The 20,526-nt window shown below is 39.1% G+C and overlaps 1 protein-coding gene across 1 annotated transcript in view; it reads left to right on the forward strand.

Moving 5' to 3' along the window:
• Positions 1 to 20,526, forward strand: part of LOC137974473 (uncharacterized) — a 75,651-nt gene that overhangs the window by 41,958 nt on the left and 13,167 nt on the right. Inside the window, exons 19-30 of the mRNA XM_068821490.1 lie at positions 3,628 to 3,865; positions 4,306 to 4,400; positions 5,403 to 5,549; positions 5,646 to 6,065; positions 6,614 to 6,777; positions 8,073 to 8,220; positions 8,633 to 8,682; positions 9,381 to 9,520; positions 11,775 to 12,080; positions 13,502 to 13,531; positions 16,014 to 16,043; positions 19,696 to 20,148. Coding sequence (XP_068677591.1) covers positions 3,628 to 3,865; positions 4,306 to 4,400; positions 5,403 to 5,549; positions 5,646 to 6,065; positions 6,614 to 6,777; positions 8,073 to 8,220; positions 8,633 to 8,682; positions 9,381 to 9,520; positions 11,775 to 12,080; positions 13,502 to 13,531; positions 16,014 to 16,043; positions 19,696 to 20,148 — 2,221 coding nt within the window. The remainder of the gene's footprint in view (positions 1 to 3,627; positions 3,866 to 4,305; positions 4,401 to 5,402; positions 5,550 to 5,645; positions 6,066 to 6,613; positions 6,778 to 8,072; positions 8,221 to 8,632; positions 8,683 to 9,380; positions 9,521 to 11,774; positions 12,081 to 13,501; positions 13,532 to 16,013; positions 16,044 to 19,695; positions 20,149 to 20,526) is intronic.

Below are 20,526 nucleotides of genomic sequence, written 5' to 3' on the forward strand. Positions count from 1 at the left end.
AGTTAGTGGATGTGATTGATTCAAACTGGCGTAAAATAAATATTGCCAGCTGTGAAAACAGAGCTGCTCCACTGTAAATTAATTTGTTCACACGTGGAACAAAATCGATGAAGACAGTTTGCATTTTATTGAAGCTTGTAGCTCCCATGCACGTAGACATTGAAATGTCACGAAACACGCATCTTACGCACGTGAAAGGGTTTTTTTTTTTAATTTACATATTTAGACAAAAGATATGCATCTTGTTTAGCTTTCATTAAAATATCTCTTATAATACCAGCTTACTGTATTCTTCTTCCTCAATCGCTGGCTGGTTCTTCCAGACACTTTAAATTTTACCACTCTATTTTCTCTGATCTGGTCTAGTCGTAAGCATAAAGAAAAATAAATAATTCGCCACAGGAATTCGTCTAGCCGGTAACCTGGCATATCAAGTTGTGTTCAAAAGGTGTACTTTCATATTGGTGTCATTGATAGAAGCTTAAAAGAATGGTTGTCTTGAACTTCAATAGAGAGCTTTAAGCAAAGACATTTTTCAGCCACGGACGTCAACTGGAAGTTTATGTTCTTGCTTTTAGCACGTGTTCATGCCCGACCAATGAGTTACAAAACTCTCATTTTCGCATATTTTACAGCTTGACGTTTTCAACGAAAGGGGAGTAAATACGCGTCGAAGGCTTCCGCTTGACGTCCGTGGCTCAAAACGTCTGTAAAAGCACTGGTGACTAGCTTTAACTGCTTTGAGATTGTCACAGGAAAGTCGCTTTTTCTTTCGTTATTAAGCGATAGATAATGGAAATGATGTAAACCTAAGAAAATTATGCCGTTTTCTTGTGGGGGGGTTAATTATGTCTCGCAAAAATTCCAGGGAGGTGGGGGGTTCACACGAGATTCCCTCCGTGGTGGGGGTATGGATATTTTCTGGAACCATGCGGTTATCTGAAAAACGCAATCCTATATTTCTATGCACAGAAACCTTCACTCTAACATATTCTTATGTTTCTCGATACATGAGTTGATGAGGCTACATTTCGTTATGATGACCCATCTATGGAAATTAGGGCATTTTTCCCTTGCCTTTTTCCCCCAAAACAAAGTTGGTGACCCCCCAATTTTTTTTCACTTTTGGAATAAGCAATTTAACTTAAGTTCATGCAAGAAATCAAGTAAATTTTAATGCGGGAAGATTTTCGCACAAACATCCTTAAGTGCTTGTTAAAGGAGTTTCCTCAGGTTGCTGCCATGGTCATTCACTGTTCTTTTATTGGTGCCATTATAATCCATAAAAAGCATGTGATCTACTATAACCACAGATATTTTTGCTGCTAAACTCACTCAAAATAGCAATTGTAGGTACCTACATCTTCCAAAATAATGGTATTCAAAAGGTGGTTTTAGGCTACTTTGTTCATCCAGACCAATGTGATAAAACCCATCTCAGCATCAAGAGTGGAGAACACCGTTGCTTTGTCTTGATGTGGTATAATCACTTAAGGTGTTGGCATCTGGGACTTGGGTCTCTTTAAAGCCTTGTTCAAATCTCTTTTAATCCAAGCAGATTCTTAATTTGCCAGGTGTAGCTGTCCTGACCATACTACTTATCCATTCATTAATGTCCTGTGCCCTGTCCTGTTGGAGAGCAATTGTAACACAACATGGTCTCTGCTGCACATTGTGTGCTGAGAGCGAAGTTTTGTTTGGGGTGTTCACTACTTGAAACTTCAGTCTCTGATAGTTGTTTTGGTATCCTGCTGTCAAATGCATTTCTCTCAGTGCGCTCATGATGACAGAAACATCACAATAATTTATTATTCAAAGCTTCACTTTACTTTTATGCAGTATGCCAGGGCCCCATTCTGTTAAAATTTGCTGAGGTCTGAGTAGCTGATGAGAGTACAGGAGGCTCCTGTGTCAAGCTAGCCCACTGTTGATGTCTTTTGTTTATCTGGATCATTTTCCTCTACAGGAAAGGTCAATTCTGTTAGAACTTCCTTTCCTTTGCCTTCTTGGGTTAACGTGTATTGACGCTAAGTATGGAGAGATCATAGTTAGTCTCATCTTTCACCATCTCTACATCAGTTTTGTTGCACTTGAGGGATACTTCTCCAGAACTGAGACATTTTTATCTTTTGCAATGCATTTGATTTTGCACAGAACTTGCATTTTCAAATTGTGAGAGCTCCTTTTCTTGACTCAACTTTGCCAGTTTGCCCCTTTCATCTCCATGGTTGGTGTGCTCTTTAGTGTTTGGTAATAAGCCTTTCTGTTTGAAAGGGTTGATTTCTTCAGTGCCAGATAACCTCTCGAACTTGTGTTGTTTGCCCGTCAGTAGTGTGTAACTAATTTGCATGATAATAGCAAATTCAACATGGCGGCCATCGTGAATAAGGTGTATTGAAAACCAGTACCTGGTCAGTGGTCAACTTAAAAAAAGACAGCTGACCTCAATGAGCTTTAAACTCGAGCCTGCAATGTGGTCATGTGATACTGGTCAGTGGATTCCTTGTTTTGACAGGTGTCAATTAACCATAAATTGGATGTCCAATATCAAAGATGTTCCGGCCAAAAACCACAGGTTGCACCACAGAGTTTCACATTGGCATATATGGAGAAATGGACGTACAGTCATAATTATGGTTACCAAAACCAAATTTTCTCGGACAGATGGGTTACCATATTTGCATAACCATGCATGGTGCATAACTATTAACTATTGTTTCGTAATTCTGACAGATCTACATGTACTTATTTCAATTGCTTTCCCTGCCATACACTGTACATGCAAGACCCCATTGTCTGAGAAACCATCCTTTCAAATTTTTATCTTTAACTTGCATCACCTGGTGGTTGCAAATTAATTCATAAGTCAACAGGCAAAAATTGAGAGGTTGCACAAAGGGAAGGGAAAAAAATGCAAGCTGCACTAGTCAACATGTGAGTCACACAGTTATTGAAAGCTAGCCATTTTAGAATGGGTGCTTATGATACTGGGTGCTTATGGTACTGTTTATCAGCACTATTTGAAAGGGTGCTTGGACTTACCGGTAGATGTGAGACTCACTGGTTCACACTTGGTCAAGACCCAAAATTGTGTGAGGAGGCCAGTTTATGCGAGCATTAACATTTTTATCTTGATTTTTACTGCTTGTATAAACCACATTTCACTGGGTGATTTAAAATGCTGCCTTTTACTGCATGAGGCATTAGGCATGTTCTTGGAGAAGTCTCCTTTGCAAACCACTGAGGGCGGTTCAGGAAAATTTGTTGGCATAAATTGCTGGACATAAGGGTAGCAAGTGCATGTTGTTGTGAAGGATTTTCCCACTCTTAGGAAGTCATTTTTTGCTTTTAATTCATAACTGGAACTACTTTACATCAATGCTAGTTTCGCATCTGATAAAGAGGTTAAGATTTGTTTTAAAACCATTCTGACAACATATTTCACATGGTCTGTAATTTCATAAAGCACTCATGTCTTAACTGAACATCATGCAGGCAAAGCTGTCCTGTTTTAATTTCCAAAACGGGAACTGTCAACTAAATGCAAATGTAGTGCAAGATATCATAACACAAAACTGGCATGATTGGCCATAATTAACAATACATAATTGCTTTTTGTTCTGTTAGTTCATGTTTTAGATTGCTCAAATCAAACCAAACAGCAAAACTCACTTCAAATTCTCCAGTTACTGGTTTATACAGCTGCACAGACAGGTGAAAAACAGTTTATTGAGATTATCTTCAGCACCTCTGCTGGACAAATTGTCTTTGATTCCTACAAGGACAGAGCTCAGTTACCTGAGGATGTTGCCAGAGCCAATGGCCATGATGATTTGGCAAACTACCTGCAAAATTTTACCGCAAGGTATAAGTGTGATGTGTCTATTTCATAAAAGTGCTTGATTTCCTGTTTTCATTGCAGGTCATAGGCACCTATTAGGATATGTCTTTTGTAGGAACTGGAAAATGATTTGTATTGTTTTGAGAAATTCATAATGTTTGGTGATTTCCATTTAATATTAACCAAGGGGGCTTTTAAATTAATTGAAAAAATATACTGTATTTACATGAACCAGTACTTTCCATAGTTACCCAGCAGATATTTAAATACCTAGGCCTCCTGTTCTTTTTTCCAGTGGTACAGTTCCTCAAGTCTTATCAACATCCTCCGAACACTTGAAAAATCATAATACTGTCATTTTGTCATAAAAGTTTACGTTACAGTATTTTAGCCAGGGGTTGTTGGGTTTATGGAATTACTCGTTCATCACCCATCTGGTCTTGTTTCATTTTTTTTATTTGCAGATTCTCTAAGAAGCCAGAGTTTAGTCTAAAAGAGGCTCATGAAATTGACTGGTCAGAACTTGAGGCAGCTGCTACTGCAGCTCAGACGCAAGGGTGTAAGTATTTGCTAAAATCACAGTGCTCAATATGTTTTCTATTATGATTGTAATAGTTATTTGACTTACTTTCAGTCACATCTTTGAATTCTACTTTATGTTCTTTCTCGGTTTGCTAATCAGGGTCAATTTTGTTGTTCACGAAAACATAATCAAAGACACAGCTTATCTACTGTAGTTGCAAGTTGTGTTGTTGGCCACTAATGGGAGCCATTGTTTTCTTTTAAAAAATACAACACTGAAAAATAGAGCTGAAAATTTAGTTGTACACAGACATGCAAGTGGGTGTGTTGTTGGACATTTGCAGACTTATTGGGGAAGGAAAGAAAGAAAGAAAAAAATCGATAACTAGGTTTTGATGTTTTTAAGAAAGAATCAAATAACTTTTTACATGTTAACTTTGTAGATGCCTTGTTTTGTGTTTGGTGTAATTGATTTGCAATGGAAACTGTTTAGAGTGCCTCCAGTCTGAAGAACTGAATCAGGAAAAATACTGGGTTATGTTCTACTTTACTGGGAATAAACCTATTTTTTCCAGGTTTAAGAGAAAACACCTAGTATCTTCTTGAAGTGTGTTGGACACTTGATGAGTTATGGTTGTATCTATTGTCTCAAGCAGAGTATTGTCTATCCCCAAAAAGTTACCAAACAATAAAGGAAACCACAATGCATCATGAAGTCCATCTGGCAGCACAAGTTTAAGAAACAAGTAGATGATACTGAAATAATTTTTTTTTCAATTGCTGAAACGGTTTTGTCTAATTTTTTCTTTACAGAACAATAAGTTTATGGCATAACCCAATATCGCAAACAATTTAGTTCTAATTTGCTACAAAGGCTGTGGTTCTCTTTAATAATAAAATAGTTTTATGTCATAATGTTTAAAAACTGTAGTTTCTTTGAGCACTCTTTGAGAAGCGATAATTAATTTTAATTTTAAAAAAACCTTAATTGTGATGATTCGCTTTGGGGTCTCCACTCACCTGGCTTTCCAACTAACAGGTCTCACAGAAGAAAAAAGCAGTGATGACAGCAGTGAAAGTAACTCTGACACTGACTACTTTGCGGATGTGGAGACATCATCTATTGATTCATCTGAGCTATCAATGTCCACTTCTGTGGATGACACTTCAGAGCCTTCTTCTAGAGGTGGTCAAATCAATTTTTACCTATTTTGCACTTGCACAGTTATTCACCTTTATATAATATAGTTAAATGCAACTCTCATTCCTTGCCTCCAAACAGACAAAACTAAAGCATTAGCCCACGAGAGCATTTCCTCCATTGGCAAGTGGACATTTACTGGAAATGGTACAATGGGGAAAATCGGACAAATCATAGAAGGCGTGAAACAAAAGAGTTGTGTTTTGGTCCTCAGAGACAACCACCTTGATTGTAGTCTACCTGGGGTGGTAAAAGGTATGGATTATACACTTGCTTTCCATCTGGCAAATGGAAGCAAGAACATCCCACGTCATCTGCACACGGCAAATGAAAGGTTTCTGGTTTTAAGAGACAGCATTGTACGTCAGCCAACAATATCCTTTTGTAAGTTACGTCCCTATCCAGATGTGCTGATAGAGAGCAGCCTTGTCAAAAACAATAATGGCTTCATATCAAGGACTGTTGCTTCCAAACAGCGTCATTGGAACCAACTGAATGAAGGTAAGAAATAAATTAATGAAGCCAGACATCAGTTTCTTTGAATTGATCCTGGTTTGCTAAGAGATACCCACAACCCCAGCGTCCTCTAACCATTACTCAGTAACATGTTGATAAGAGAATTTACAGCCCAGAGTTCAAGGAATTCATGGTGCAGAACTTCTACAGCAACCTGTCTCAGGTCGAATCCAAAATTGAGGATGTCAGTGTTAAAACAGATAAAGGAACTTTTATTTTTGATTTTTTATCTTCTTGCTTCACATGTTGTTGTATGTCACTCGTGACAGTTCTTTGCAAGATGGTTCGGACTTCTCTTTTGGAGTAAAGTTTTAAGTGGAGATTAAGTCCTTCTCCACTTAAACCCATTTGTAAATAATAGTGTTTTTTTCCTATTACAGTGTATATTCAGGCAAGTTGTTAAAAAAATTATTAGTTAGGCTTTGTTTGTTGTATTTAAAGCCCTTGATACTGGGCTTTTCACTAGATAAAGTAGTTGGTTTAAATAAAACAGGCAGGGAACAATTAAAATTTTCTCCTCTTCTTAAATTAAGATATTGTTGCTGAGCTTGCTACGCTAATGCCAATTGAGAAGGACATCGCAGTGGAATGGAAATCATCTGGCACTTTTGGGAGAGAGTTTGGTGCCCACACACATTGTGACTTGTGGGTATTTACATCTGCATTCCGACCAACAAGAAAGCCCCTTTTCGTTTATGTAAGTGATGATAAAAACTCCTCATTTCAATCATTTGTTTGGTCATTTATTGCTGAAGGAAGACAGCATGCTTGAATGAAGGGGATTCTGTAATAGTTAGTGGTATTATTCTCGTAATCTTTTATTAAACTTTAAAATCATTTCTCATGAAGCTTCGCGGTTCGGTAAATATCCACCACTATATAGCCACTGACACTGAAATGAACGGTTATGCTTGCTTGCTTGCTTGCTTGCTTGCTTGCTTGCTTGAGTGAGGCTCCAGCACTTGGCTAAGTAGCCTGACTTCTGGCTGTTATACACAATTGTGGTCTCATTCACACAGAAGCCCTTCAAGCTAATCCTGCCAAGCCAACCACATTGCTGGAAAGGTCAGACCACAACACCTGGAATGCCTTGCCCTACTCTTTTCGAATCGTGTGTAATATCTTTAACGTCCCAGCAGCAGGAGTTAATGAACAAGGGCTGTGAGACGACACCTCCGGCTTATCGTCCTTACCCGAGAAGACTAGAGAGTCTAACCATTTACAGATGTAATTACAAAGGCAGCACTTTCTCCTCGGTTATTTGACCCTGAGTGTTGGTCTGGCCGGAGTTGAACTCACGACCTCCCGCGTCACAGCCCGGTGCTCAACCAACTCAACCAACTGAGCCACAGTGAGATAATATAGCACAAAAAGATGATTCAACTCATTTATTCCTGCAATGATTACAGTATTTTTGGGCGCAAGTTGCTCGGAGGTGAATAGTTAACTATTATCCTGCAAAATCGCGCGGAATATCCCCTGATACTTAGCCGACGAGGCCGTAGGCCGAGGTGGCTAAAATCATGCGATATTCCGCAAGATTGAGCAGGATAATTGTTTGATTATTCAACACATTGATGACAAAGCACAATTTTCTTCGTTTGTTGGAAAACAAAGCTGGAAAAACTACCATTTTTCTCGGTGACACACAAAATTACGTATATCGCAGGATATACGTTGAGTACGCACGACGAATATTGAGCGCGCTATGACCATATTTGGACATTGTGACAATGTGTTGAATAATAACAAAGGATGTTCGGAGTTTGAATAGCCAATCAGAGCACGCTCTCCGCGCTATCCACTGTTTTAGTATATGCTAACTTTTTTTATTATATTTCTTCTTAATTGCTTTCCCTGTACTTGACTGAGTGTTTCCAAGTGTTTATCAGATAAGAGTACGCGTGAGTATTTATACTCTGAGAAAGACTGTATAGTACTCTTAACGAGAATGCAATCTAACTTGAAGTGCGTCACATTATGTTTTAATAGTTTGCAGACAGGAGGAATGCCTTACCCCACAGCTATTTTTTCGAGGATGAAGACTGTGAATCGGAAGTACGGTGCTGGAAATGGAAGAGAAGTGGAAACAATTCTTTGAAATTCACTGAAAGCGTAAAAGAAAAGAAGCTACCTCCAGGTATGACACATCAGTGATCTACAGTGTTGCCAAACGTTTACAGCTGTCTGAAAACAGGCGGTTTTTATAATGTTACAACTTTGACGACACCGTACCGTAGCAATAAGTTTTCATATTTATTTTATATCTATATTGCCATTTAACTGCCTTACTCCTGTTTGAAGGATCAAAAGTGTCTTGCCCTCTTTTAGGAAGCCTTTTGAACAAAGCACTTCCCCTATGCTTTTATTTTCCGTGGTTAATCTCCCTCATTTAGTTTGGAAATGGTGGCATGCAACAACTTAATTATTGACTGTGTTATTCATTGTGATGCGCAAATTACAAGGAGGATTTAAAGTTAAATACAGACACTTCATTATATAAAGTTGTCAGTTTATAATAATGAAGGAAATAGTTTTCTTTCCTTTCTCAGGCAGAGAGAAGTTGCAGATGGAGTCAGATGTTGATCATTCAGTCACTTATGTAGGTTCATTGCCTTAAATATAATGTGGTTCCTCAATAACTGAGCTCTTAATTGTTCGCTTTTTAGGTTAACTGTGCCATGACGAAGGAAATCGCTTTTTAGCATTTTCTGTGTTTGTGCGGCAAGTGTACCCCCTAGGTCTCCATGCTGTTCGACTGCAATTCATGTTTTTTGAAGTGTACGGTACCGTAAACTGATGCTATAGTGGCATTACACCTTTTTTGCATATTCATTGTGAAGAACCCTGCCTGTAAGTGTCAGGGAAGAGGTTCCTAGAGATTTACAACCTACCGCTATTAACAGCTCTCTCTAACCTAGGGAAGGAGGGTGGCGGAAATTCTCCAAAGTCCTGATACTTTTCGGATTATTTCGGATGACGTTAACAGAAAAGAAAAGGTTTCAAGTTATGAAAGTTTGCGGTTTATTTTTTTAAAAGATCAGTTTTTCAGAAGATGAACTTAATTCCACGAATCACTTTTAACGCCCAAAAAGTTTTTTGGACCCTTTGGTAAACAGGCCTCTGCTTCCTTGCGCTCTGCAAATAAAATGTGTCAAGTACTTTCGTGGAGTTCTGATTGGGTGTATTGCTTCGTCTAAATCTGTTGGGATTGACAAGGGCCGGAAACACGAACCTCTCTACTTTGAAATAAGTTGAAAATAAGACATGCTAAGATTTCAGGGCCTTAAATTTAAATAGGTTGTCAGAGACAAGCAAGCACAGACACAAAGTGAAAGTGGTATTTGCCTTAGTTGGATGCATGCTATGATGCACCATTGTTGGACTACTGAGTCGCCCGAGAAGGCATCTAACATCACCATATTTGACCACTTTTTAGGGTAAGTTAACGTCTCCTGTGAGACAAGTTGTGAGTGCTACCAAGAGAAAATGAGGGGACAGAGAGGGAGGCTCCCGGTCCAGCCCTTGGGATATGTCATGTCCACGAAAGTTATTTTTAGATGAGCGGAAGTCTTCCAAGACGTCCGCATGCAGGCCAACTTCGGTCCGATGTTTGAAAGAAAATAAATATTCATCAGCCTTCCACGTGCGCCGTCATTTTCTCTTTTCACTAAGAACCTGAGAGCGAGGCAAGACTGCATGCGGACGTCTCGGAAGACAGACTTCCGCTCGTCTAAAAATAACTTTCGTGGACATAACATATCCCGGCCAACGCCCTGAGCCTCCCTCTCTGTCCCCTCATTTTCTCTTGGTGCTACTTTAAAGGCAGCAAAATGACAGTCTCCTCTTCACTGGCACGTTTATCATGAACTCACAACATGACTAGCTCCCAGTTGGTTTGATCGGAAACAAAGACATCATGGGTACAAATCCCGTTGAAACCTGAATTTTTCATTTAGCCACATTCAACGACGGGGAACTTGCACCCAAATCTATAATTACTCTGGTGCATTTGCGTCTGTTAGAAACTAATGCCAAGGCTCAAATAAAAAATACAAAAGAATTCCACTTCAAACTTGATTATTTTAACGACATTAATTTACTATATTTTTGCAACAATCTCTAACACCAGTGATATCTTCATGTCTCACTCCCACCATCTTTCTCTACATGGGGAAGCACTTCCACTTCCAATATGGAACCCCTAGTATTTTTGTATATTTCAATTGTAGGTAGGTGTTCTCAGTTAGTTTACTATTGTAAACTAGATACATTTGACAAATGATAGGATATAGCCGGAATATACAACTTGTTTATCACAACAAGCATATGCTGTATGATAACCTAATAGCTTGACAACAGGTGAAAGGATAACTAAAAGATCAGAGTTCAAGGCAAGATTCAAACCTACGACCTCCGTAACACCGATCGGATGCTTTATAGCCATTGAGTAGAAGAACTTGAATCCTGCCTACTTCACTGATTTCTCAGTAGTTCTTTGGCCCGTTCGCTGCCAAGCAACTGCATTGACTTCTCTCTTACGAGCGCATTATACCATTCTTTGATTTCACCAGTTGCTACGGTGGCCATGTTGGTGGAAAGAACAATTGCGAAAAAGTCTTTTCATTGCAAAACTTGAGCTACATTTTTCTATTGTTTCGACACCAACATGGCCGTCTTATCATGTGAGTGCAATCAAAGAAAGGAAATGCCCAGTAACTGGATATCCTTCTTTGTGTCGAATTTGTTAAAGACTTAATTTTTATTTGATAACTTTCTTTTTGTTGTTGTTTTTGTTTTTGTGTGTTAAAGGGCTTTTAAGTGCTCCCTGGATGATGCCCTACAACCTCCATAACACCGATCGGATGCTTTATGTCCATTGACTTAAAACAAGTCGAATCCTACCTACGACACTGATTATTCGGCCCCATCCACACTAATGCGTTTATCTTTGAAAACGCATTCCTTTTGATGCGTTTTTGCCTATCATCCACATTACAACTGTACAATGCTCGAAAACAATGACAAAAACGGTTTGCAAACTGGAGGCTTTTGAAAATGAATCTTTTTTTAAAACGCTCCGGCTGTAGTGTGGATGGGTGAAAACGTAGACTTTTGAAAACGGTCAATGTAAAATGGAGACTATAAGGTTATAAACATTATGTGACTGTTGTAAAAGCCCAAACCCTTTAGAAGTGCTAACCTTAGGCCTAATTTAATAGGTATAAAACAATATTTAGGCTTAACTGTTCGTTGTTGAGCGTTGTAGTGTGGATAGATGAAAACGATGTGAAACGGTAGTGTGGATGAAAATTTTTCAAAACGAATAATTTTGAAAACGCATTACTGTGGATGGGGCCTCAGTAGTCAGGCTTTGGCCCGTTCGTTGCCAAGCAACCTGTTTATCTTTCTTACGGGCGCATTACACCATTCATCATCAATATCTGCTGCGTGTGAGGAAATGCCTGCAAGTTTTCGAATTAGCTACTTGGTTTTCAAAAGTTGTTTTGAGAATACAGAACATTCAAATCATAAAATACACTGCAAAATTACAGTCACTCAACACTTGTATGTGCACACCTAGGGCGAAGGCTTTAATTCTTGAACACCACAAAAAAGGAAAGTGCTCTTGGATTCGTCTGTACGTCTTTGCGCTGAATTTTTTTTTTCCTTTCTTTTTTTTTTCTGTTAAAGGCCTTTAGGGACTGACTTGATGATGTTGTCAGGCTCAAGAAATGATGACAGTAATAAGAAAAAGCTGAATATATGTCAGCCAGTTCTTTCCTCTGGTGTGGCAAATACCAAGATAAATCACGAGAAGTGTGGAATGGTTGAGTCAGTTTTCATCGACCAGACGGATTGCAAAATCAAAGGCAACGAAGCAAAAGAGACGAAAGTTGAGGCTGATTCTTCAAAAACTGAAAGAAGAACAGACGCAGGAAAATCATTTCCGAAATTTATCATGATTCTTTTTGAAATAAGATGTGTCTCTGTTATTAGGTGTGTAATGAATTTTATATATGATATAGAGGATATTGCTTGGTGGCTTGGTGATACAAATTTTATCTTCTCGTGCTAATAGCATGTCTATGAGCAAGGGCAGCACCCATCGACGGAATCTCATTGGGGTAAAAAGGTGATATTTGCATTGAGAAAAGCCAGTCGGAGCTTGCTGCAAACAAACTAAAACGATAAAAAGTTGCACAAAAGAAACAATGGACCCTCCAAGGGCTCGGTTGTTCAAAAGCCGATTAACGCTAATCCCAGATTAAAAATTAACCAAGGAGTTTTTTTGTACTCCCAAATTCTGCTGATCGCTGATATGCGGTAAAACTACATTAGAAGTCAATCCCTAAAAACAAAAATAAGCAAAAGAAACTTTTACCAAAAAGTTCAAAAAAATAAAACAAAAGATCACGCTAATCCTGGATTAAGTTAATCGGCTTTCGAACAACCGGGCCCAGGATGCCACATTTTTTCCACCTGTTCTCGATGATTGAGGGGTTTTTACCCGAAAAAGTAATAAACGTTGAAAATAGTCTTGTTGCTTGGAAAGAAAACCCGGCAAAAATTAGTTTCCAGCGGAAATTTCAGTTAATTTGAGCCGCAAAAATTTGTTCCCCAAACGTCAAAAAATCGTCAATCCACAATACAAAAGTCCCGCAAAAATCTCATGCTACACATAAAGTGTAGTGGCGGATCCAGACCAAGAGCTAAGGAGGGGGAATGGGGTGCTCTGAAAAGAAATTTTTCTTTTCTCTCGTGGTTTTTGGTGTTGTTGTCTGCAAAAAGTGCAAGACATTTTAATTGAAAGGGCTTTACTTTTAGCATCTAAAAATCAGGGGGGAACTCCTCCCCTGGATCCTCCCCAGAAGTGTCAGGGCTAGCGTTATATTTTAGTTAGGGTAAATGCAGCCAGCACTTTTCTGGACAATTTAAACAATTTATAGTGCGAGGATCACTTTTACCTTTTGTCTATGACCCGCACTTCAAATTCTTTCATTCATTAGTCCTTTCAGGGGAACACATGAACCCAACTGAATGGCTTCATAGCTCAGTTAGGAGAGCATTTCACAGCCATCGCAGCGGTCAAGGGTTCGAATCCCGTTGGGGCCACCTGGATTTTTCCTGTGTTTTGAAGAGACAATATTGCTTAAATTGTCCAGTTAAGTGCAAGAATCACTTCTCAATTTCAAATACAAATTTTTTTCCATTTATCTTTTCTTGAGAACTGTAGGTTTGGGCACGATATGTGACTTTGATTGTCTGTATTCCCAGACGCGAGTGATGTTGAGCTTGGGGCGGAGAAAAAAGAAGGAACTCAGGGAAAATCACTTTCCATTTTCTTGGTCGTGACATATTTAAAAGTCTTGAAGTGATGGGGCTTTATATTAATATCTAAAAAACTGATCATGTTGCAGGTCAAAACCATGGACGGTTCGTCTTACAACGTAAGTGCAATCAAAGAATTCGCAATCAGTATCTGATCTGTGTAAGAAAATGCCCAACAGCTGGATATTCTTCTTTGTGTCGAGTTTCTTAAAGACTTAATTTTTATTGGTACATTTCAATTTTTTTTTTTGTGTGTGTGTGTGTGTGTGTGTGTGTGTGTATTAAAGACCTTTAAGGACTGCCTGGGGGATACCGTCAGGCGTAGAAAATGATGATGCCGTTAAGAAACCAAAGCATTGGAGTATTTTGCCGCTTGGTGCCGCTGATGTGGAGATTACGTTAATTCGCCGGAAGTTGGCAATGAGTTGTACATGTCCAGACTTCTTCACTGATTTCAAAATTGAATACAACAGAGCAAATGAAACCAAAGTTCAACCTAATTCTTCAAAAACTAAAACAATCGTAGACGCAGGAAAATCGCTGTCGGCATTTGTCATGCATAACTCTGAGTTTGCAAGGGCTCACGATTCTGATGTGAGGTGTGTAATGAATTCTATATGTGATAACCTTACAGCTTGGTAAGAGGCGAAAGGATAACTAAATATCAGATTCCTGGGTATATTCGACCCTGCAAGCTCTGTAACACCGATTGGATGCTTTATGTCCATTGAGTTAGCAGAAGTCGAATCCTTCCTACTACATTGATTTGGCCCCATCCACACCAATGCATTTTTGTTTAAAAATGCATACCTTTGATGCGTTTTTGACTATCATCCACACTACAACTCTCGAAAACACTGACGAAAACGGAGGCTTTCGAAAACGGTTTGCAAAGTAGTGAGTTTTGAAAGCGCATCGTTTTGAAAACGCTCCGGCTGTAGTGTGAATGGGTGAAAACGTAGACTTTTGAAAACGATGACTTCAGGGCGTAGAAGACGCATGAGTGTCAGGGATCGTGGAAAAGGGAGACTTTTTGAAACGATTACTTGAAAAGCGTGGGAAAATTTTGACACAAGTTGTTTACATCGTTGTTTAGCGTTGTAGTGTGGATAAGTTTAAACGATACGAAAACGATAGTGTGGATGAAAATATTAGCAAGGGCAGCACCCATCGACGGAATCTCATTGGGGTAAAAAGGTGATATTTGCATTGAGAAAAGCCAGTCGGAGCTTGCTGCAAACAAACTAAAACGATAAAAAGTTGCACAAAAGAAACAATGGACCCTCCAAGGGCTCGGTTGTTCAAAAGCCGATTAACGCTAATCCCAGATTAAAAATTAACCAAGGAGTTTTTCTGTACTCCCAAATGCTGTTCAACGCTGATATGCGGCAAAACTTATCATTAGAAGTCAATCCCTAAAAACAAAAATAAGCAAAAGAAACTTTCACCAAAAAGTTCAAAAAATTAAACAAAAGATCACGCTAATCCTGGATTAAGTTAATCGGCTTTCGAACAACCGGGCCCAGGATGCCGCATTTTTTCCACCTGTTCTCGATGATTGAGGGGTTTTTACCCAAAAAAGTAACAAACGTTGAAAATAGTGACTTGTTGCTTGGAAAGAAAACCCCAAAAATTAGTTTCCAGCGGAAATTTCAGTTAATTCGAGCTGCAAAAATATGTTCCCCAAATGTCAAAAAATCGTCAATCCACAATATAAAAGTCCCGTAAAAATCTCATGCTACACATAAAGTGTATTGGCGGATCCAGACCAAGAGCTAAAAGAAAATTTTCTGTTCTCTCGTGGTTTTTGGTGTTGTCTGCAAAAAGTGCAAGACATTTTAATTAAAAGGGCTTTACTTTTAGCATCTAAAAATCAGGGGGGAACCCCTCCCCTGGATCCTCCCCAGAAGTGTCAGGGCTACAACAAGTTGCAAAATTGTTGAGACACTTTCATTAATTGCTAGCAACACTGATAAGGGGGGGAGGGGGCTGCAGTGTGAGAGATAAGAGGGAAATTCATAATGCCCCAAGAAGAAGTGTCTCCACTATTTTTGCAACTTGTTGTAGCGTTATATTTTGGTTAGGGTAAATGCAGCCAGCACTTTTCTGGACAATTTAAACAATTTATAGTGCGAGGATCACTTTTACCTTTTGTCTATGACCCGCACTTCAAATTCTTTCATTCATTAGTCCTTTCAGGGGAACACATGAACCCAACTGAATGGCTTCATAGCTCAGTTAGGAGAGCATTTCACAGCCATCGCAGCGGTCAAGGGTTCGAATCCCGTTGGGGCCACCTGGATTTTTCCTGTGTTTTGAAGAGACAATATTGCTTAAATTGTCCAGTTAAGTGCAAGAATCACTTCTCAATTTCAAATACAAATTTTTTTCCATTTATCTTTTCTTGAGAACTGTAGGTTTGGGCACGATATGTGACTTTGATTGTCTGTATTCCCAGACGCGAGTGATGTTGAGCTTGGGGCGGAGAAAAAAGAAGGAACTCAGGGAAAATCACTTTCCATTTTCTTGGTCGTGACATATTTAAAAGTCTTGAAGTGATGGGGCTTTATATTAATATCTAAAAAACTGATCATGTTGCAGGTCAAAACCACGGACGGTTCGTCTTACAACGTAAGTGCAATCAAAGAATTCGCAATCAGTATCTGATCTGTGTAAGAAAATGCCCAACAGCTGGATATTCTTCTTTGTGTCGAGTTTCTTAAAGACTTAATTTTTATTGGTACATTTCAATTTTTTTTTTTTTGTGTGTGTGTGTGTGTGTGTGTGTGTGTGTGTGTGTGTGTGTGTGTGTATTAAAGACCTTTAAGGACTGCCTGGGGGATACCGTCAGGCGTAGAAAATGATGATGCCGTTAAGAAACCAAAGCATTGGAGTATTTTGCCGCTTGGTGCCGCTGATGTGGAGATTACGTTAATTCGCCGGAAGTTGGCAATGAGTTGTACATGTCCAGACTTCTTCACTGATTTCAAAATTGAATACAACAGAGCAAATGAAACCAAAGTTCAACCTAATTCTTCAAAAACTAAAACAATCGTAGACGCAGGAAAATCGCTGTCGGCATTTGTCATGCATAACTCTGAGTTTGCAAGGGCTCACGATTCTGATGTGAGGTGTGTAATGAATTCTATATGTGATAACCTTACAGCTTGGTAAGAGGCGAAAGGATAACTAAATATCAGATTCCTGGGTATATTCGACCCTGCAAGCTCTGTAACACCGATTGGATGCTTTATGTCCATTGAGTTAGCAGAAGTCGAATCCTTCCTACTACATTGATTTGGCCCCATCCACACCAATGCATTTTTGTTTAAAAATGCATACCTTTGATGCGTTTTTGACTATCATCCACACTACAACTCTCGAAAACACTGACGAAAACGGAGGCTTTCGAAAACGGTTTGCAAAGTAGTGAGTTTTGAAAGCGCATCGTTTTGAAAACGCTCCGGCTGTAGTGTGAATGGATGAAAACGTAGACTTTTGAAAACGATGACTTCAGGGCGTAGAAGACGCATGAGTGTCAGGGATCGTGGAAAAGGGAGACTTTTTGAAACGATTACTTGAAAAGCGTGGGAAAATTTTGACACAAGTTGTTTACATCGTTGTTTAGCGTTGTAGTGTGGATAAGTTTAAACGATACGAAAACGATAGTGTGGATGAAAATATTAGCAAGGGCAGCACCCATCGACGGAATCTCATTGGGGTAAAAAGGTGATATTTGCATTGAGAAAAGCCAGTCGGAGCTTGCTGCAAACAAACTAAAACGATAAAAAGTTGCACAAAAGAAACAATAGACCCTCCAAGGGCTCGGTTGTTCAAAAGCCGATTAACGCTAATCCCAGATTAAAAATTAACCAAGGAGTTTTTCTGTATTCCCAAATGCTGTTCAACGCTGATATGCGGTAAAACTACATTAGAAGTCAATCCCTAAAAACAAAAATAAGCAAAAGAAACTTTCACCAAAAAGTTTACGCTAATCCTGGATTAAGTTAATCAGCTTTCGAACAACCGGGCCCAGGATTACGCATTTTTTCCACCTGTTCTCGATGATTGAGGGGTTTTTACCCAAAAAAGTAACAAACGTTGAAAATAGTGACTTGTTGCTTGGAAAGAAAACCCCAAAAATTAGTTTCCAGCGGAAATTTCAGTTAATTCGAGCTGCAAAAATATGTTCCCCAAACGTCAAAAAATCGTCAATCCACAATATAAAAGTCCCGTAAAAATCTCATGCTACACATAAAGTGTATTGGCGGATCCAGACCAAGAGCTAAGGAGGGGGAATGGGGTGCTATGAAAAGAAAATTTTCTGTTCTCTCGTGGTTTTTGGTGTTGTCTGCAAAAAGTGCAAGACATTTTAAGTAAAAGGGCTTTACTTTTAGCATCTAAAAATCAGGGGGGAACCCCTCCCCTGGATCCTCCCCAGAAGTGTCAGGGCTACAACAAGTTGCAAAATTGTTGAGACACTTTCATTAATTGCTAGCAACACTGATAAGGGGGGGAGGGGGCTGCAGTGTGAGAGATAATAGGGAAATTCATAATGCCCCAAGAAGGAGAAGTGTCTCCACTATTTTTGCAACTTGTTGTAGCGTTATATTTTGGTTAGGGTAAATGCAGCCAGCACTTTTCTGGACAATTTAAACAATTTATAGTGCGAGGATCACTTTTACCTTTTGTCTGTGACCCGCACTTCAAATTATTTCATTCATTAGTCCTTTCAGAGGAACACATGAACCCAACTGAATGGCTTCATAGCTCAGTTAGGAGAGCATTTCACAGCCATCACAGCGGTCATGGGTTCGAATCCCGTTGGGGCCACCTGGATTTTTCCTGTGTTTTGAAGAGACAATGTTGTTTAAATTGTCCATTTAAGTGCAAGAATCACTTCTCAATTTCAAATACAAATTTCTTTCCATTTATCTTTTCTTGAGAACTGTAGTTTTGGGCACAATATGTGACTTTGGTTGTCTGTATTCCCAGACGCGAGTGATGTTGAGCTTGGGGCGGAGAAAAAAGGAGGAACTCAGGAAAAATCACCTTCCATTTTCTTGGTCGTGACATATTTAAAAGTCTTGAAGTGATGGGGCTTTATATTAATATCTAAAAAAAACTGATCATGTTGCAGGTCAAAACCACTGACGGTTCGAAAAAAGAAAACTGCACACGCCCCATCATTCATATATGACTTATGACTTTCATATATTCCGTACTTCACATCAACATCCTACTATACTGAAAAGCCGTTTTCTTGAAACTGTAACAACAACAACATTTCATGTACTTTGCTGTCATTTTCATTACATTTAATGAATCTGTACTTTTATTTATTTAGAAACCTAGCATATGGAATATACAACTAGTGTACTTTTCCACAGCAACTATATGCTGTATGATAACCTGATAGCTTGGCAACAGGTGAAAGGATAACTAAAAGATCAGAGTTCAAGGCAAGATTCAAACCTGCGACCTCCTTAACACCAATCGGATGCTTTATAGCCATTGAGTAGAAGAACTTGAATCCTGCCTACTTCACTGATTTCTCAGTAGTTCTTTGGTCCATTCGCTGCCAAGCAACTGCATTGACTTCTCTCTTACGAGCGCATTATACCATTCTTTGATTTCACCAGTCGCTACGGTGGCCATGTTGGTGGAAAGAACAATTGCAAAAAAATATTTTGGGAATTTGATTCTATTATTATGCAAAACTTGAGCTACACTGTTCTATTGTTTTGACACCAACATGTCCGTCTTATCAGGAGAAAAAAAACACCAGCAAAATCATGATTAAAAACCGCAAAAATTTACTCCCGTTAATATCACTCAAATTGGCCGTGTTTATACTAGAGGACGTCTAGACGCATTAAACGTCTGGCCGTAAGTGCGACTAATATAAATACGGAACGCACTTAATTCATGATTTTCGTCACGGTTTTTGGTGTTGTTGTCTACAAGTAGTGCAAGACATTTTAAAAGGGCTTTACTTTTAACATCAAAAAATAAGAAGAATCACTTCTCAATTTCATATATAATCTGCACTTCAAATACAAATTTCTTTCACGTTTACCTTTTCTTGAGAACTGTACTGTGGGGGACAATTTGTGACTTTGGTTGTCTGTATTCCCAGACGCAAGTGATGTTGAGCTTGGGGCGGAGAAAAATGGAGGAACTCAGGGACAATCACCTTCCATTTTCTTGGTCGTGACATATTTAAAAGTCTTGAAGTGATAAGGCTTTTTATTAATATCTAAAAAAACTGATCATGTTGCAGGCCAAAACCGCTGAAGGCACGACAAAAGAAAAATGCACGCAACCCATCATTCACTTTGAAAATAACCAAGGTTGCTCGACATCGCGAAAACGAAACACCAGTCTTTACTGATTCAGTGTACAATGCTCACCAGGAAAAGCCGGTTGGCATAATAATATACCCCAAGGGCGTACGGAATGGAACAAGCACACGTGTGGCACTATTCATGCATATGATAAAAGGAGGCGTCCTAGAGCAGAGTGATTCTTGCTCCCGTCGCGACCTCAGTCGGATCATAGAAGGAAATCCTGTCTTGCCGGCCTTCCAACAGCCTGATGAATCCATTTGCCGCACCGGGTATGGCTATGAAAGGTTCTCTCCAATAGAGGAGTTCTTTGGTCCTCGATATGTGAAAGACGACAAATTGGTGTTAAAAATAGAGCTTCCGGGGGCAATGATCGATACACTTACAAGGTAATGCGGTAAAATATTTTTCTCAAAGAGATTTAATTTCTCTATAGATCGTACGAACTTCACGGTGCCTAAAGACGATGCAAATACGTGTGAAAAGATAATGTTATGCTCAAAAGTAGATTGATTTGATTGATACATCAAATCTGTAGATTTTGTGAATGTTTGCATGGAGAGAGGCAAGAAAGGAAAGGAACTTTATTTAAGTGTCTTGTCGTTCTAGCGCTGGAGCAAAAAAACACTGTAAACTGAAAGTTGTTTACATCGTCACGGTTGTAGTGCATGTGGGTAAGTAAGGGTAAAGGTAAAGGTACACGTTATTTAACGTCGGAAGTTCCTTTACTCTCTAGAGAGTACTCTCCCAGGAAGCCGACGGTGCGC

Source organism: Montipora foliosa, chromosome 10, assembly GCF_036669935.1.
Source record: "Montipora foliosa isolate CH-2021 chromosome 10, ASM3666993v2, whole genome shotgun sequence".
NCBI lineage: Eukaryota > Metazoa > Cnidaria > Anthozoa > Scleractinia > Acroporidae > Montipora > Montipora foliosa.